At 38.7% G+C, this 19,374-nt stretch overlaps 1 protein-coding gene across 6 annotated transcripts in view; it reads right to left on the reverse strand.

Annotated features, from left to right (window-relative positions):
* The window catches only part of LOC131432337 (G-box-binding factor-like), a 96,353-nt gene that overhangs the window by 2,555 nt on the left and 74,424 nt on the right, over positions 1-19,374 (reverse strand). For all 6 annotated transcript variants that reach the window (XM_058598552.1, XM_058598548.1, XM_058598551.1 and 3 more), the window contains 4 exons: positions 19,011-19,262; positions 18,374-18,941; positions 18,075-18,232; positions 17,738-17,910 (listed from right to left, as the gene is read on the reverse strand). In XM_058598552.1, the coding sequence (XP_058454535.1) occupies positions 17,738-17,910; positions 18,075-18,232; positions 18,374-18,941; positions 19,011-19,191 (1,080 nt within the window). In that variant the 5' untranslated portion in view covers positions 19,192-19,262. The remainder of the gene's footprint in view (positions 1-17,737; positions 17,911-18,074; positions 18,233-18,373; positions 18,942-19,010; positions 19,263-19,374) is intronic.

Genomic DNA, 19,374 nt, shown 5'->3' on the forward strand with positions numbered 1-19,374 from the left:
TACCGAAATTTCAACAGCTGAACGTTCGGTAATAATTTCGGTACGAAAACCGAATTAATTTGTAATCCGAAAATAGCAAAGCAGCCATGATTATCGATCATTTCAGTAAAAGTAAGTGTCATATTAAACGTCAAATGTACCGAAATGCTCTGTAAATAACACAGTTAAATCTGCAGTTCGAAAAAAAACGAAGCTGTAAACATGATTTTTTAAACTGATTTAAAAAAATCTTTATTGTTTTTGTAAATGCTTCTCAAATCAATAACAAAATCAGTAAGCCTTAGCGCTTAATTATGAAATCCATGTAAAAACTTTGTTCCAGTGGTGCCAAGTGCACCTATTTCCAGTACAACACTTTGAATAAAAAAAGAAAATTGTTCATCGGATGGCGCCGGTGGAATATTGAAAACAATGTATGTTTCCATCAATATTTTGAAGGCTGATCTCAACTCTAGCAGAACAGGAATTCTGTACATTACAATACATATTGGGCAATCGTTTGAATCCTGCAAAAAGGAGCCTCGTACAAACAGTTTGGGAGAAATTCTTCATGTGTTAATTCGTCTTCTACCTGTAAAATAAATAATACAGACTTATTTATATATGTAGTTTCATACATAACTAACTTAGATAGTATAACTCCTGATCTTTCATGCGTTGAATGATGTCATCCATTTTAATGCGCACAATTTTTAATTTACGCACTTTAATAGACTTTACACTGAGACTAAGAACTTTTTCCCCGGGAAAATAAAATATTTTTTCAAGTACAACACTTCCGGTAGATATGATTACAGATTTCAGTTATATGTTCCAATACCGACTAGTTCGGTAATGAAGTTTACAGAATTCGTTAAGTCGATAAACGTTTTTAAAAAAAATCGCCGACCTTTCGGTGTTTTTCGTATTACTGGTTATATTCGGTAATTTGTTTTCCGGAACTCCGTATGATTTTTTAAGAGTGTGGAACTGAAATTTGAACCAGACCTCGGAAACTTAATTCTGGATCTAAATTGTTGAAATTGAACTGAATTCGAGACCAGGATTTTGGTTCGCACTGTACTCTGGACCTAGATTCTAATTTGTAGCTGAGTTTTAGTTACACAATTTCGGTCCATAATGCAGTTTTCAAATTCGGATCCAGCATCAAGTTCCTAAACTCAGTTACACCTTCAGGAATGTGGAACTAAATTTTGGAATCAAATTCTAAACCTGCACTCTGAAACTGAACTTTGAACCAGAATTCTGGAATGCATTTAAGAACTGAATTGTGATAATACAATTAAATGTTCGATCTAAGTCTGAAGTACCAAAAATTCAGATCCAGCACTCAGGTGAACCTGGATTCTGAAATTGAGTTCTAGATCTAAATTCCATTCAGGAATATATTATAGTTCCAGAATTCATTTCCGAAATTCAGTTCCAGAGTCCACGTCTAGATTAAAGATCCTGATCTCAGCTCCAGATTTCGGTACCAAAATATCAAGAATCAATTTCAGAAATTCGATTTCTGTTCCCGAATTCTGGAACACGATTCTGTTGTTGGGCTCAGAAACAGAATTCTGATCGAGGATTTAAGAACTGAATTTTCGTTGGGGAATTTGCAAAACTGGATTTTAAAACTGAATTTCAGAACTGAACTCTAGACTTAGACTATGAACCTGGAGTCTGGTCAGAGCGGAACGAGTAAGCTTCGCAGGCTAGAATGAATGTAGCATCAAATTAATACCTACTTTACTTATCCACCATTTTGAAAAACTTTCAATTGCGAGTTATTTGTGGATATTTCATACTACTGAAAATTCTATCACCAATGATATCTCCAATGACGTGAAAAATTGTTTTGTTGTTACGTTAAATAAAACAAGAGATATTAACGATCTAAAACTTATCACTCTCCCAAGTGATAAATTTTGAAAAGGCACCCTTTAGTAAAGTAAGATTCACGTCAAAAAAATTATACTAGTTCAAGTGCATAGATTGCATTTTGTGATTAAAATTGTATCAACTTTAGCCCGAAAAAGTAGAGTTAAATAATGATTACACTTCGGCTTCCTTATTGGAAATAACAAATACAGTGTCGATTGAAAGTTTCCGTACATTTTTCCAGACAATAAAAAAAATTAAAAACGCAATTTTATAAAAGTTAAGGTGACCATCGAAGCAAGCCACATAAGAGGACTGAGATTCCGCCCACCTTCGAAGCCATCTTTCAGTGATTTTCTGATGCAACGGATGTAAACAAATCAGTAGTCCTCTAAACAGATTTATCTACGCAAAGGTTTAGGTTTTCTGACCTTAAGGTAAAATCTCTATAAATAGAACAACAATAATCATGTGGACCTGCGTTTTCGATAAAATATCAACTCTGAAAAATGTTTTTCATTTTTACGTTTTGTCTTCGACTCATCAGTGCATAGCAGTTCATGCCGAACTGTCACGTCAACTCAACAGTTCAATATAAAGCCCTGAGCACTCGTGAAGTTATTTCTGTTGAAACACTTAGGTTGTACCGAAATGCAGTACCTTTACTGATGAAGTCCCGATCCTAAATAAGTTTACGACATACTGGCTGTTAATAACTGATATGCACTGAAGACGAAACGTAAAAAATAGACATCATAAGTACAAACCGCTTACCAAACCGCTAAACAATAATTTGTGCAAAAGTATTGCTCACCTTCATTGAAGGTTTCTTATTGGATGTAGCAATTGCAACATGTTGAAATTTTCCCAATTGTCACTGAACAGTTATTTTTTCTGATATGATAGATAAATAAGTTCACCGGTTTTTGTAACACATTTGAAAATCATTTATATAACTCAGGCGCGTACCCAGAAAAAAATTTCGGGGGGTGTTTCAGAACATGTTGATCAATTTCCATACAAATGGAACTTTTTATATAATTATTTGAAATTTTTTTATTGTGGAGTCGTTTGTTGAAAATTATTCATTTTATTTTTTACTTATTTGAAAAAAAAAGAGTTTACATAATATCATACTTTTTTGAGTTTCGGAGGGGGTTTGAACCCCTAAAACAACCCCCCTGTATACGCGCCTGATATAACTGCATGCGAAACCTATTCAAAAAATCCAACCGGGTTATGTTCCAAATCCGTTTTTTTCTGATTACTGTACAATGTTAAATTTGAGCAGTTGCATATCCGATTTTCTTTTCAACATTTCAAAACGATTTTCCTAACGTTTCGGCTTAGGCAACCTAGATAATTTTAGTCTAACATATCTTCTGTTCTCAAAAAAGTTACAAGGAAATTTTTGAAAAACTCACAGTTGTGCTTTTCAATTTTGCAATATTATTTAATATTAAATATCGCGACGTGGTTTAGCATTGATAATGCTACCTTTTATATTGACAGTGCTGCCATAGCTAATGAAAAAAAAGAAAAACTTTCAGAAGTACTCAGAATGGATTCATTTTTCATTCCTAACTGCTTTCTTACAACACCATTAGAAGCTTCATATTTTCCGAAAATAATGAATACATTTTCATAATTTTTATCGCAAACATTATTTCTACTCCAAGTTACCTGCAACTCTGTTCCTTTATCTACCGTAGTCAAGGGGGTCAAAAAATAAACAAACAGTTGAAGTATTGCAGGCCTTTCATTGATTCTATTCGCTCTGAGCCAGTTTTTTGCACCGAAACTTGACCAATAAAACAAGTTTGAGCACTCGAGATTTCGTTTGGATGTGCTACGATACTGCTGCTTCGATATTTTACATGTTTGACATAATATACCTTTTAGTTGTATTCATGCGCTAGAAAAATTGAAATGGCTCAAATTAATCTAGACGAATACGAACTTATCTAAAAGTCACCTAACGAGTTGTTGGTTGAAAACGAAAACGTTTTCATACAACATAAAACGAGATAAAAATAAGGTAAATTCCATCACATACTGATTCTAACGATGATGAAGATATGGAAAATTTCGGGATACCAAACACTGAAATCTCCCTCCAATCTCTCACAGGAATAACAAACTGTTCGTGAAACGATGGAGCCACCAATTACGTGCTGGAAGCATATAGCAATGCGTTATCGAACGTAGGACCGATGAGACAATATCGAAAAAAGAAAGAAAATGTGTTCTGCTCTGGCGGCTGAAGAGAACAGAATGTTCAATTCCAATTACAATGGTTCACAAGCTGAGAACGGTTCTCAAAAGAACAAAAAACACAACATCCAATAATCGAACCAGCGGAACTCAGCGATCCATCGACCCTTTTGATTCTGAAAAGGCAGCGATTATCCGAGCAGACGATTCTGTCGTTCCAGATGTGAATCTAAGTCAGCATCGAATCGTAAGGAAAAAACCGGCTCCAGAAACCTGCCAAGCGTCCCCACAAGTACAGAAATCAACTTCTTTCAAAGGATCAACATAATGAAGCGGACATGGCTCTAAGTCCTCATTCGTCAGTGAATTAATAAAAAAAAGAAAAAATGCACCGCGTGCAACTGGAATCAAAACAAAGAAGACACAAAGAGAAAATGGAAATTCAACAAGCATAAATTGTTTTGTTACAGAAAAATATAGCGCTGAAAGAGAAAGATTTTTGAAAAATTTAACCAGCTGAAATGCTTCAGTTCTACTCTCTAAAATTGACCAAATTAGATGACAAACTAAAACTTATTATTACTAATGCCATAGTAAATATTGTAAATACCAGCTGGATTTTCAAATCGAAAGAATTTGATACAGTGACATGATATTTGAGTAAGTTTTAAATTAAAGCGATTTGTTAATTTTTAGTTGGTTTGACGTAAAGTTACTATAGCTAAGTTCAGTTTTGCAATGACTGAAAGAAAACATATATCGAAGAAGCCGAATGAATGAGAAATTCACAGAAAAGATGATTTTTGCGAAAAAGATACACTCAAAGGCAGTACTCGAACCTGCATTCTTATGCAATCCGTGCATACGCGTTTTACCATTTCCGCCACCCTGTGCTGTGATAGATACAGTTCTACAACAGCACCGAGTAGAGCGAACATCGAACAATGGTCTAAATCCTAGCCGCCTCACGGCCGGTACCGTATATTCAAACATCTTCTCTGTTCATCAGACAACAAACACTAGTCTTCTCGTCTTAAATTGTAATTTTCTGAAAAGCACTTAGATTTTCATAATCTTTGAATGGAACTAAAAGATACTCGCTCAGGGAATATGCAGCATCACCAAGGATGTGAAACTGCTGACCACAAATTTGAGATTGTTTTTCGCTTATAAAAGAGTTCGAAAATTCGAGCAGCATACGAATTCGAGCAGCATACAACTAGAATGAATGTATTTTTATAAAGTTTTTCAGAAGTTTATTCAAAGTATATAGTGTTGATAGTTTAGATCCGATTTCTAATGTTGATAATTTCCTGATCTTTTGAGTCATCAAAGAGCCATTGAAGCATAATTCATCATACAAATATGCTCGGTTCGGTTAAATAACTTTCTTGACAAATTCAAACCAATCACTTTCAAAAGCGAGTGTAATTTCTGTAGAATTTGTTGGTTTGTATTTCTCGAATATATCATGAGCGCACATCAGTAATTCCAGAATAGGTGTATTTGTCAATTTTAGGGTCACTAATTCTACTGCATGAATACTTGATGTTGTTTGGAACATCATCTGATATTTTTCGAAACTTTTCTTTTCGATTTTGAATCGCATTGAGTTCAACTACAAAAAAAAATGACATCGTAAATTCAATCATAAAATTTGAAAATAGTGATGATTGTTTTATATTTTAAATATTCATCAGTCTGCGAAGAAATTCACCTATTTAAGCTTGTCTAGATTTTGCCACGAACAAGCCTTGTCACCCAACGAAAAAGTTTTACGGTTTATCAGACAGAAAATAAGAGGAATAACTCGTTTTAGCCACTACCAGGCCAGGCAAACAATGTGGTTGTGGTTGGTAGTTGTACTCGGGCATTTCCGAGTGGGTATCCTACCCACTGCTAGACATACACGGAACACCAAAATAAACTAACTTTAAGTACATTCCACCCAATTGGGGGGTCCGTTCAATAACCTAAATTTAAGTAAAGAAGCTCTAGGTAGTTTCCGTAAGGCACGTGCATAACTTCGAAGTCGTTCTCAAAACATTTACATTAAAACCATGTTTGTAGTGGAAAGTATACCATAAAACTGTTTATATTTCCTAGTTAGTTAAGTTTTTTTTCAATTCCATCCCAAAATCCATATTTCAACCTAGATATCAAAATTCTTGGAAAAGAACAAAACACTACATGGGACAGCCCAATTGGGTTGACGTAGGACTGAACAATTATTGTCAAAACGTAGTTTTCAACGTAACCATTCATCTCAGCTCCAGTAGTCAACTCATATACGAAAACCAATAATTAGAGTGAGATCTGTTGTCTCTGCTCGATAGATTGACTTCAAGAGTAAGATGAAATCAAGAGCATTCGCTTTGAGTTTTCGCGAAGCTTTAACAGCATTATTGAACAATTTCCGAACTTTTTTTGCGATATTGCTTCTTAGAACCGAAGCAAAGATATTTTATCTGATTTTATAACAAGTCGTTGATTGAAAGTCGTATAATCGGTGACTTGGTGACTCTACTAATGAAATGACTATTTGAACAACAGCCCTATTTGTACTGAATATTTAGGTACACATTTTTTTTTGTATTCCATATAAACTTATTTGTGTATATGCAAAAGTTTTTTTTTTCGAAAATAATTCTTTAAGAATTTTGCATACCCTGAAGAGGATCGTTTAGTTTATTGGTGTTGATAGTGAAAGGTGCGGATCCCGTTCACCCGGCACTTTATGATCGAGGCCATACTGCGTTTTCCACGAAAGTAAATAAACAGCGGAATTTCGATGTCAAAATATATAGTTACACTACTAGTAAATTGATAACTTATCTCATTGCAGTTTTGTTGGGAGCTACAGGATTTACCACAATTTTTATTGAGAATCATCAGTTATAAGAACAAAATTATGATCGCCATTAGCAAAATCTACCGTATCTTTTAAAGTAATATATTTAAAACTTATTACTAAAAGAGAAGAAAAAATTATTGAAATTCAAATCCTATTTTCAATAAGGTTTGTTGCAATATTCAATGCTCAATGGAATATTGATTTATATCAAAACGGTGATGAATCACATAAAGTATTTTCTGTTTTTTTTTTGTAAATTTTTACTAAAACTGTCAGCTTGGAGCGAAATCGATCTTCAGTTCAGTAACGCCATCGCACGGCATCACACTCATCATATCATGTCAATTGTGTGGGTGCGCAGTACTGCTATTTTGGCGCGCACAAATTTTACATTTCTCTCCCCTACTTCTATGTACGAGATTCGATGCGGAGGGCGCCGTGCTCGCAAAAAAGGAGGTTGCCAATGATTTGTTCGTTAAATGTGAGAGCTGGATATCTTGGTAATATGATGTCCTTGTTGAGTTTTAGATAAATCAGAAAAGTTATTGTAAATTATTGTTAGAGTCATATAACCCAATCATCTTTTTCAAAAGTATATGACACACACACACATCACTAGAAATTCGCCTCGCAAGAACGTAACGTTATTTATTGTTTCTGTATGTTTGCTATGTAATTTAATTTATCCGAATCTGTTTATTGCTAACATTAAAGCGGGTTTATTATTTAAGTTAAAAGGGATAAAAATTTCTAGCATGTTTAAACCACTGTTCAAGAGAAATGACACAGATTTACACTAATTCTGAATTTTGATTTACAAGCCCGTACCTAGAACTTTATTTCGGGAGGAGTCAGTTGACTTCACCAATTTCGGAAGCACAGGAAAAAACGGTCAAAAACATTGAAATAAATTTCTCAGATATTGCTTGGCCTATTTTACGAATATAATTCAAATGAAAGGTGGTATTATTTCATACGATATTTGATTTAATCGAGATCCAATTTCTAGGTACAGAGTGATGTGCGTTGAACATTTTAAATAGTCATTAGAAGTAACGATGCAACAAAAATAGAGAAATTTACTTTACTTGGGTCAAAACTGTTTCAATTTCAAGGTTATTTTAGCTGGTTATTATATAAACTTTGACGGTTTTCAGTTCCGGAAGTAGCGGTCAAAAATTCCAAAACCGAACACACCTAGATTTACCTGAGATGATTTTTATGATGATAGGATGGATCCAAATGAAAAATTTCATCCGAATCCGGCTTCTGGTTCCAGAAATACAGAAATTTGAGTGCCCAAAATCTCAATCTGTTATATACGTTTATAAGCTCGCGATCGAGAATTATACTCACATTTTTAATAGACAGTACTTTTCCATTTGGAAGTGTCATTATTGAGCATTCAAATAAAAATGACGACTGCCCGAGATCATATTACTATATTCCATATATAAATAAATAATAAATCAAGTGATTTACATGTTATAAGATTCACATAAATGGAGCCTCGTATTTCACACAAATTTGTATGTATTCAAGAACATGTAAAATTGTTACATGGTTGTTACGATTGTTGAAAATTATATGGCTTGAAATCAAATGAAATAAGAAAAAAAAAAGACTTGAACCAAGAACGTCATTTAATCGACTGAACCACCGAATCCCATATCTGCTTTATGAATAATAGATACATATAAGTCCATACAGCAGCACTTGGTAGCCGAGAGCAAATGATGTTCGGAGCCTGTAAAATTCTGTACGAGTGGAATATTGCGCCATTTGAAAAGTTAAGTAGTTATGAAGTTTTTAGAATTATGTCACCTGTAAAATTCATAATTTTTTCTGTGTACATTTCATTACATTACAAGACTTCATAATGATGCTATAGATTTTGCAAGGTGATCGAAGATACCTTCCTTACTCCGATTCGTGGAGAACGGAGAACATGTTCTAAATTTGTAGTTTATACTAGCTGAATCACCCGGCGTTGCTCGGAAATGTTTCGTGAAGGGAAGGCCGAAAAAAATTCTCGAAGTTGTCCTGCTAAGTGAAATACTTTTTTTTTTTTTTTTCAAACAAAATTTTTATTAGGCTCATTTGCTTTAGCTTAACGTGGCCGATTGTCTTGTTGTTAGGGAGAGAGAAAGGGATGCCGTATTACGGGGCGGCATACTCCCCAGTTAGTAAGGGGACATAGGGAGGGTGGGACCTACACAGTATTGAATTGAAATTTGAATACATCATTGGTTTGTGGCATACATCTTTTAGACACATTTTGCGTTCGATGAATCTTCATGTTTTTCAGCTTGTAGCAATGAAGAGATTATTCTGGATTGGGATGCTTCGTTGGTGTGTTCTGACGTTGATGTGACGTTTTTGGGTAGCTTCCAGCAACTCAGTCAGTTCAAGGCAGGTGCATGCTCCGAAGCATCGTTTACACAGGCCATACTTCCAGCAACGTAAAGAAGAGTGCGGTAGAGCTGTAGACGAGAAAGAGATAGGGAGAGCACTAAATTTGAGCATTGATAGTTTTCAAGAAGTTATAGATGAGAGTCATATAAGGAAGATTTCGAGTTGCCAAGACGTCGCGGACTGGTACGAAGGGTGGTATACCTCGGGCCCGAAGGGAACCTATGAGTTGGGACCTGGCATCACAATACTCGACACATGTCCAAACAACATGTTCGATGTCATGATAACCCTCACCGCAAACGCAGACACCACTCTCAGCGAGCCCCACACGACGGAGATGCGCGCTGAACATATAATGATTAGACATGAGCCTTGACATTACACGAATAAAGTCTCGGCTCACGTCTAACCCCCGGAACCAAGCTTTCGTCGATACCTGTGGGATTATTGAGTGTAACCATCGTCCCAGAGTTCCACTATTCCATGTATTCTGCCAGCTAGCTAGAGTTTTCTGACGACAGCAACTGAAAAATTCATTGAAGCAGATTGGTCTTTCATAGATATCACCTTCTAGTGCGCCCACCTTGGCTAACGAGTCCGCCCTCTCATTGCCCCGTATGGAACAATGTGAGGGGACCCAAACCAAGGTAATCTGGTATGATTTTGCAGATAAAGCACTCAATTGTTCCCGTATTTTCCCCAGGAAATACGGTGAGTGCTTTCCAGGCTTCACTGAACGGAGAGCCTCAATGGAACTGAGACTGTCCGATACAATGAAGTAGTGATCTGTGGGCAGAGTGTCAATGATCTCAAGGGTATACTGAATTGCAGCTAGTTCTGCGACGTAAACTGAAGCTGGATCACTGAGTTTATAGGAAGCGGTGAAATTTACATTGAATATACCGAAGCCAGTGGACCCGTCTAGATATGATCCGTCAGTGTAAAACATTTTATTACAGTCGACTTCTTTAAATTTATTATTAAAAATTTTTGGGATCTCTTGAGGGCGTACAGGATCCGGGATTCCACAAATTTCTTCTTTCATGGATGTGTCGAAAAGCACAGTAGAATTAGTATCCACAAAATGAACACGATTGGGAACAAACGAAGAAGGATTTATATTCTGAGCCATGTAGTCAAAATACAAGGACATAAAACGGGTTTGTGAATTAAGCTCGACGAGCTTTTCAAAGTTTTCTATCACCATCGGATTCAAAATGTCGCATCGGATTAGCAGTCGATATGAGAGATCCCAGAACCTGTTTTTCAACGGTAAGACGCCCGCCAGCACTTCAAGACTCATCGTATGGGTTGATTGCATGCAACCCAAGGCAATACGTAAACAACGATACTGAATTCTTTCCAGTTTAATGAAATGAATATTCGTAGCGGAGCGGAAACAGAAACATCCATATTCCATTACTGACAATATCGTCGTTTTGTACAACCTGATCAGGTCTCCTGGGTGAGAGCCCCACCAAGTTCCGGTTATTGTACGAAGGAAATTGATTCTCTGTAGGCATTTTCGTTTCAAATACCTAATGTGACATCCCCAGGTACCTTTGGAATCGAACCAGACCCCGAGATATTTAAATGTGAAAACCTGAGCTATGGTTTCACCCCCTAGTTGAAGCTGTAGTTGCGCAGGTTCTCGCTTCCTTGAAAATACAACCAGCTCAGTTTTCTCCGTAGAGAACTCGATACCCATTTGAAAAGCCCATGTCGACAAGTTGTCGAGGGTATCTTGCAATGGTCCTTGGAGATCGGCAGCTTTGGGTCCTATAATAGACACAACACTGTCGTCGGCAAGTTGTCTTAGCGTGCAAGATGTGTTGATACATTCATCAATGTTATTTACGTAAAAGTTGTATAAAAGGGGGCTTAAGCATGAGCCCTGAGGAAGACCCATGTAACTGAATCGCTTTGTCGTCAAATCACCATGCTCAAAATGCATGTGTTTCTCGGACAATAGATTATATAAAAAGTTGTTCAAAACTGGTGAAAGACCATGCTGATGCAACTTCTCAGATAGAACGTTAATGGAAACTGAATCGAATGCCCCCTTGATGTCGAGGAAAACTGATGCCATTTGTTCTTTACGAGCAAATGCCATTTGAATTTCTGTTGAGAGCAACGCTAGACAATCGTTCGTTCCTTTGCCCCTGCGGAACCCAAATTGTGTACCTGAAAGCAATCCATTTGTTTCGACCCAATTGTCTAGACGGAAGAGAATCATTTTCTCCAACAATTTCCGAATACAGGAAAGCATAGCAATCGGCCGATACGAATTGTGATCGGAGGCTGGTTTTCCAGGTTTTTGAATAGTAATAACTCTCACTTCTCTCCATTCGTGTGGGACAATATTACCCTCGAGGAACTTGTTGAATAAATTCAACAAGCGCCTTTTGGCAGAGTCGGGCAGATTTTTCAACAAGTTGAATTTAATTCTGTCTAACCCCGGGGCTCTATTGTTACACGACAAGAGCGCAAGTGAGAACTCTACCATCGAAAACGGTGTTTCGTTTGTATTCAATGTCGTGACGCGGGATATCTTCTGTTCCGGAACAGAATCAGGACATACTTTCTTAGCGAAATCAAATATCCAGCGGTTAGAATATTCCTCGCTTTCGTTCGCGTGATTTCGATTGCGCATGCGACGGGCCGTATTCCAAAGAGTGCTCATTGCTGTTTCTCTCGTTAATCCGTCAACAAACCTTCGCCAGTAACCGCGTTTCTTAGCTTTAATCAGACTTTTCATTTGAAATTCTAACGCCGCGTATTTCCGATAATTATCTGGAGTTCCGTTCCTTCTAAACGAGATGAAGGCTGAAGCTTTTTTCGTTTTCAGCTCTGAGCACTCTTTGTCCCACCATGGGTTGGGAGAACGCATACTAGTTTGCGCGCTAGGTACTCGTTTCGTCTGAGCTTGAATTGCGGTGTCAAGAATCAAGCCAGCCAAAAATGTATACTCTTCCTCCGGAGGAAGCTCCTGTGATGTTTCTAGTTTCTCAGACATCGAGCTCGCGTAACGTTTCCAATCAATGTTTCGTGTGAAATCGTACGAAACATTGATTGTTTCCGATGGTCTTCCACGGTTGGTGATAGAAACTATGATCGGCAAGTGATCGCTACCGTGAGGATCACAGATTACCTTCCACTTGCAATCTAACTGTAGCGAAGTCGAGCAAAGGGATAAATCCAGCGCACTTGGTTGTGCTGGCGGTCTAGGGTTCCGTGTCATTTCTCCCGTGTTTAGAATTGTCAAATTGAAGTTGTCACACAGATCTTGGATTAACGAAGAACGATTATCATCATATAAGCAGCCCCATCCTGTACCATGCGAGTTAAAGTCCCCTAAAACCAGCCGCGGTGAAGGAAGAAGTTCTATGATGTCTGCAAGCCGACGATGCCCTATCGAGACTCTGGGAGGAATGTAGATAGAAGCTATACATAGATCTTTGCCTTTAATATTAATTTGGCAAGCAACAACTTCAATTCCCGGTGTCGAGGGGAGGTTAATACGATAAAATGAATAGCACTTTTTAATCCCTAAAAGTACCCCTCCATAAGAGTCTTCTCGGTCCAGGCGGATTATGTTAAAATTATGGAAGTCGAGGTTGATGTTAGAAGTAAGCCAAGTTTCACTCAAGGAGAATACATCGCAATTATGAGTATGTATTAAGTGTTTGAAAGAATCAAGTTTTGGGATGATACTTCTGCAATTCCACTGAAGCACAATGATCATATCTTCGATTCTCAGTGGTAAATTATCCATCAAAAGATACGATCGCTGCAAGGAGGGGCCATTGTTCAGTCAACTGTTTTAAAAATGTCCTTACTGTTGGCAGTAGAGCAGTTAGGAAGCTTTTCAGAGGATCAGTAATATTGAAGGCTGTTAATATCCAGTCCACGATATCAGAAAATTTCAATAATCCCGCGTTTGTTGGATTTTCTGGTTGTGCTTTGGGGTCATTCGGGTTTTTTGATGCCCCAGGAAGTGCTGGGTACTCCTTATCATCCCTAAGTTTTTTGAACCCAGGAGGTGTTTGCTTCGGTTTTGAGTCAGCACTTTTTGTTTCCGTTTGGTTCTTTTGTGACGAAGAGGACAGTCTGAGGCCTTTACGAGGAAGCTTGGGAGAAGCCAGATTTTGTCTTTTCCTGCTTCCTTCAACCTGTGTGTAGGAAGGTCCTTCGCCTGGGTCGTCAGAGGTATCCTCTTCAACTGGCAAGATTGCAAACGGGTTCTCAGGGGTCGATGGAGTGGTTCTTTTTAAGATTTCCGCATAAGAACGTTTGGAACGTTCTTTCACGGATCGCTTCAATTTCTCCGCACGCTGTATGTACGTAGGGCACACCGAAAGATCATGAGGATTCTCCCCGCAGTAGCAACACTTTTCCACTGCTCTTCTGCAGAGATCGTCCTCATGGGCCTCTCCGCATTTGCCGCATCGCAGTTTGTTGCAACAATAGGTTGCCGTATGACCTAACTGTTTGCAGCTTGTACAATGCATTACCCGCGGTACATACAGCCGAACAGGTAGACGAACTCCACTCACTACCAAGTAATTTGGAAGTGCAGATCCGGCAAAAGTCACGCGAAATGAGTCCGATTGGTAAAATTTACCATCTATCGATTTGGAGTGCAATTGCTTGCACTCCAAAATTTTCACTGATTGAAGGTCGGGGTTTTTGAAACGGCCTACCCCGTCCTTCATCAGATCTTCGATTGTCAGACTTTCGTCACGGACCACACCGTCGATCTCCACCACATGAGACGGGACGTACACGCGGTACTCCTTCGTGAACAACTCGCTGGTAGCAATCTCGTTTGCTTGCTTCAGGTCGGACACAACAACGCGTAACTTGTTTGGCGAAACCTTATCTATTGTTTTTATTGCCGAGTAATGTTTTTCCAGGTCCCGAGCAATATTTAAAACTCTGAGAGACTTTAATTTGGGCCGGAAGTATACCACCCACGGACCCCCCGAGCCGTCGTCTTGGTAAACTTTTTGGCGAGCAGGCAATATCTTAGAGGGAGATGGAGGCATCGGAGAGGGAGATGGCATTGGAGAGGGAGATGGTATCGGAGGGGGAGATGGTATAGGAGGGGTAGATGGCATCTCGGAAGCAAACTCAGCCTCTAAATGTTCTTCGTTCATTCGTTCAGCTTCGCCCTCCTCCGAGACACCCCCACTGTCATCAATATTCATATTTAAAGTGCGGGAGTAAAGAAGTCTCCCGCACTTGAAATGAGAAAGAAAGAAATAAAATGAAAAGAAAATATATGAATAGTAAAAGTTGAAAGAAAAAGTTTGATAAAATACTTAACAGTATGTCACGGTAAGCTGTTAGGTAAGTTGCTCCTTCACTCCTTCGTTGTGCTTCAGCGTGACCTTGACTCAGGATTTGGCTGCTGCGATGCGGGTAGCAAACAATAGAAATAACTGCTGCCCGAGGATAGCACAATAGCGTCTACTGTCGATACCGATACAAAACCGGTGCACAGACAGAACTCACTTGCGGGGATGCTACTTTTTATCACTTTTATTTAATGCCTATACTACAGCCTCTGCTGTGATAGGCACCTTCGTCTTACCGATGTCGATTGTTAAAAAAACGCGTGTGCTCACTTCGAACATTCGGTTACGAATGAAGTGAAATACTTAATGAAACATAACTTAGACGGAAACCCGATCGATACTCCATTCATGTTCAGACTGCGAATGATCAGTGTCCCATCTCAGATCTCACAATAATCATAATTTTCATGGTATTCTCGACATATTGGGTCAGTTTTATATTTCATCAAGTTATATGAATTTTTCCATAACCCCTCCTTGGTTATGACTCTTGCTACGCTCCCTCCCCCCATAAAAATACGCTTATGACCATCTCTGAAGAGCAAGAAGTACATGTGCCAAGTTTGATAGCAATCCGTTCAGTGATTCCGGAGTTATGCCATTACAAACATTACACCCCCCTTTTTAAAGGCACTTGCTACATCCACCCCCCATATAATCATATCTAATATATGCAAAATGTTTCTATGGTCTTAATAAAGTATCTATTCTCGTCAAATTAGACAAATTTTCTCATGAGCTCCCCCTGTTAAGAACACTTACTACGCTTCCTCCCCCATAGAAATACGCTTATGACCATCTCAGATGAGCAAGAAGTATCTGTGCCAAGTTTGGTAGCAATCTGTTCAGTAATTTCGGAATTATGCCGTTTTAAACATTACATCCCCCTATTTAAAGGCACTTGCTACATTCACCCCCCATATTATCATATCTAAGGTATGCAAAATGGTTCTACGGTCTTCAAAACGTATCGATTCTTGTCAAGTTATATGAATTTTTCCATGACCCCCCCTTGTTTATGATACTTGCTGCGCTCCCTCCCATATAAATATACTCCCTAAACCATCTCTGAAGTACAAGAAGTACCTGTGCCAAGTTTGGTGGCAATCCGTTCAGTAGTTCCGAAGTTATGGCGTTACAAACATACAAACTTACATCCATTTTTATATATGTATATAGATTAGTTACTGACCATACAAACTTACTTTGGCTGTAGCTATCTAAAATTCCAAAACGAAACTCACATCAATTTCTCAGAGATGGCTTGAGGTTTGGGAACAAATAATAGTTCTAGGAAGCCATCCAGCCGAACATATATTCGTAGTGGGCTTGCGTCCGTCTTTTTAGTTTCAAATAGATGCAGAATATCTTTTTCATTTGCAGAATCTTTCCGATCATCCAGTACAATTTTATGTATTATTATCATTGTCATTTTTTGCCCTGGTTTTAACCTCAATTTCATGTAGTTTGAACACTGTCAGTGGTAGTGGAGTTTCGAAATAATAATAATGAAACTTTTAAAACCACTAGCTTACGGTGTAATCTGCAGGATCAACAGCCCTGTAACATTCAATAAACTTTCTTTTTGTTTCCATTTTTGATTTCGGGAGGGGTCAGGGTTGGTAAACTTTGCTGGGTCATGGTCCATTAAAGGTTGGCAATTTTAATACAAGTTTAAAGAAATAACCACCTTTCAAACTGTTCACCTTTTTTTGACATTAAACTTCTTTTTTTTTAATTTATATGATGCCCGCTGTACAATGAAAATATACAATTACCCATTCGGACTAAATTTGTTTACCGTAAAGATAAAAATATTTTGTGAATTTACATCAATTTTCATGCACATATTTGGAGCAGGCAATTAAATGGAATGTTATTTCAAAGTTGCTTAGTTTTCAATATAATTCGAAAGCAAAACTATGCGTTTTTTTCTCAATATACAGTCTTGTTCATTGGAAAATTCATGCATTCCATCTAAATTTAACATCGACCATGGTTTTAAAACTGATTTTCGATTCAACTGACGTCTAACAGATCGGCTGAAAAGTTCGTATCGTTTCTATGAGAGGGCGCCACTAGAATTAAATCCATACCATTTTCAGTTAGTACCAACCTTCAAAAGATACGTGTATAAATTTGACAGCTATCTGATTATTAGTTTGTGAGATATTGCATTTTGAGTGAAGCTACTTTTGTTATTGTGAAAAAATGGAAAAAAAGAAATTTCGTGTGTTGATGAAACACTACTTTTTGATGAAAAAAAGTGCCGCCGATACCAAAAAATGGCTTGATGAGTGTTATCCAGACTCTGCACCGGGCGAAGCAACAATTCGTAAGTGGTTTGCAAAACTTCGTACTGGTCATATGAGCACCGAAGACGATGAACGCAGTGGACGTCCAAAAGAGGCTGTTACCGATGAAACGCTTTGTGCAAAATGGGTGCCGCGTGAGCTCACAATCACAATGTCACCGTATTCTCCAGATTTGGCCCCCAGTGACTTTTTCCTGTTCTAAGACCTCAAGAGAATGCTCGCTGGTAAAAAATTTAGAAGCAATGAAGAGGTAATCGCTGAAACTGAGGCCTATTTTGAGGCAAAGGACAAATCGTACTACAAAAATGGTATCGAAAAGTTGGAAGATCGCTATAATCGCTGTATCGCCTCTGATGGCAATTATGTTGAATAATGAAAACGAATTTTGGCAAAAAAATGTGTGTTTCTATTAAATGATACGAACTTTTCAGCCGAACTGTTATTTCATAGTACTTTTGATTTTCATGTCGTGTAAATTCCATTATTTTTTTCGGTGCGGGCTCGCAAGTCTAAAAATTTTATCCGAAATGTTGGCAATCTGATTTGTCGTCTGCTCATTTAGACTGACACAGACACTTTTAACAGCCACTGTGCCGCCCATAAGCTGAATGTTACCACCCACTTTCGAAGAGGTAACGCTCGCCGGTGGGCGGCACGGGTCCACTTTGCGAATCAATTATCAGCTAGTTCAGAAGATCGACCCATCGACTTACCTTCGTATACAGTTCCTCGAGGTCATCGGCATTTGACAGTGGCCGCTGTTTATTTTTACCCCACGACGGCAGCGATCGCGTCCGGTAGGAAGTGCTACCAACCCCATCGTCATCGTTGTCATGTCGACCATCACCGCCTACTCGTCCGCCCGCGGAAGACGATTCGCTGATAACTGGTCGTGTATGAATTGAATGAACAGTAAAAGCGGGAGAGAGAAAGAGAGAGAGAAAACAATAACATTTATTTCGAGCATGCAGAAATGTCACCGGAGACTTGTTTTGTCCGGCGTAGAATTATTCAGAACTAATTACATACTACGAAACCGCGGATACCTACCCCCGCTGGAAGCATACAGTGGATTAATGGCCCACATGGATTTGTGGTGCACCAATTGGCTTTGCTGCTGGTGGCGGTGGTGTTGCTGCTGCTGCTGTTGCTGTTGCGTTTGATGGTGATGCTGTTGGTGGTAGTGATGCTGCTGCTGCTGCATCTCTCTGCAAAAAGTGTAAATTTGATATCAAATAATCATGGCAAATTGTCACTTAATAATTAATGCGGACGCATGGTGTTTGTTTTTTTTTCTAAAAAACAAATTATCCATCTCCGATTAAATTCAGCTGGAACACGTCGCTCACCTCTGTTGATGCTGCTGTTGTTGTAGTGCCTGTTGCTGAGCCGGATGCATGTATTGTGTCAATTGTTGATGCTGTTGCTGTTGTTGCTGCTGCTGATTGTAATACTGTTGTAGCGTTTGCTGATGATTCTGTGCATATTGATTACTCTGTTGTTGTTGCTGCTGTATGTGAGCGTAATGAGCATGATATTGTTGTTGTTGTTGTTGTTGATGCTGTTGCTGCTGTTGTTGCTGATGGTGAATGCATTGATGGTGATGCTGGTACTGTTGCTGCTGTTGATGATATTGATGAGCGTACTGCGGTGAATTCCCGTATTTACCGTGATGCCCAGCAAGTTGATTGGTGCTGTTACTGCCACTGCTGCCTGGATGACACGAGATTGCGTTCGATGAGCCCGGACAATTCTGCTGATTGGAGTGATGATTGCTGCCACTACTGGTTCCACTGCTACTGCTTGTAGGGGGAGGAGGTGCACTGTACTGTGGTGGACATATACCGATCGACAAGGGCATCACTAGCTGGTTAGAATCACTGGTTCGAGATTTCGGCACGATTGTATTGTGAGATACTGCAATTGGAATAAAACGTAAGAATCGAGTTCGTAGAAGATACTGATTTTATCCGCAAAACCACTGACCAGTGCTTCCGGTGTAGTAACTGGAGGCAAGTAGTTTTCGTGTCCTCGGTTGTAGCCAACAGCAGAAAAATAAAGTCGCTAAAATCACGAGCAGTATAACTATGGTCCCGATCAGAATCGCCCAAATCAGCGTCGGTAAGCCCCAGATTGACTTCGCCGCGGTGGCCTCAATCGGATACATCCGGGCGGTTAGCGTCACCGACTGCTGGTAAAGACCATTGGAACTGTTGAACAGTTGAACGTCCTCTGGCCCTGTAGGAAAGATAAATTAAAGTAAAAGAAATAATTAACTAAGTTTCGGAACGCCATAAGTTAGGTGTATTCAAAGCATCCCCTGAAGATAACAAACTTTTCCAAAAAATGA

This window comes from Malaya genurostris, chromosome 2, assembly GCF_030247185.1.
Source record: "Malaya genurostris strain Urasoe2022 chromosome 2, Malgen_1.1, whole genome shotgun sequence".
Classification (NCBI taxonomy): domain Eukaryota; kingdom Metazoa; phylum Arthropoda; class Insecta; order Diptera; family Culicidae; genus Malaya; species Malaya genurostris.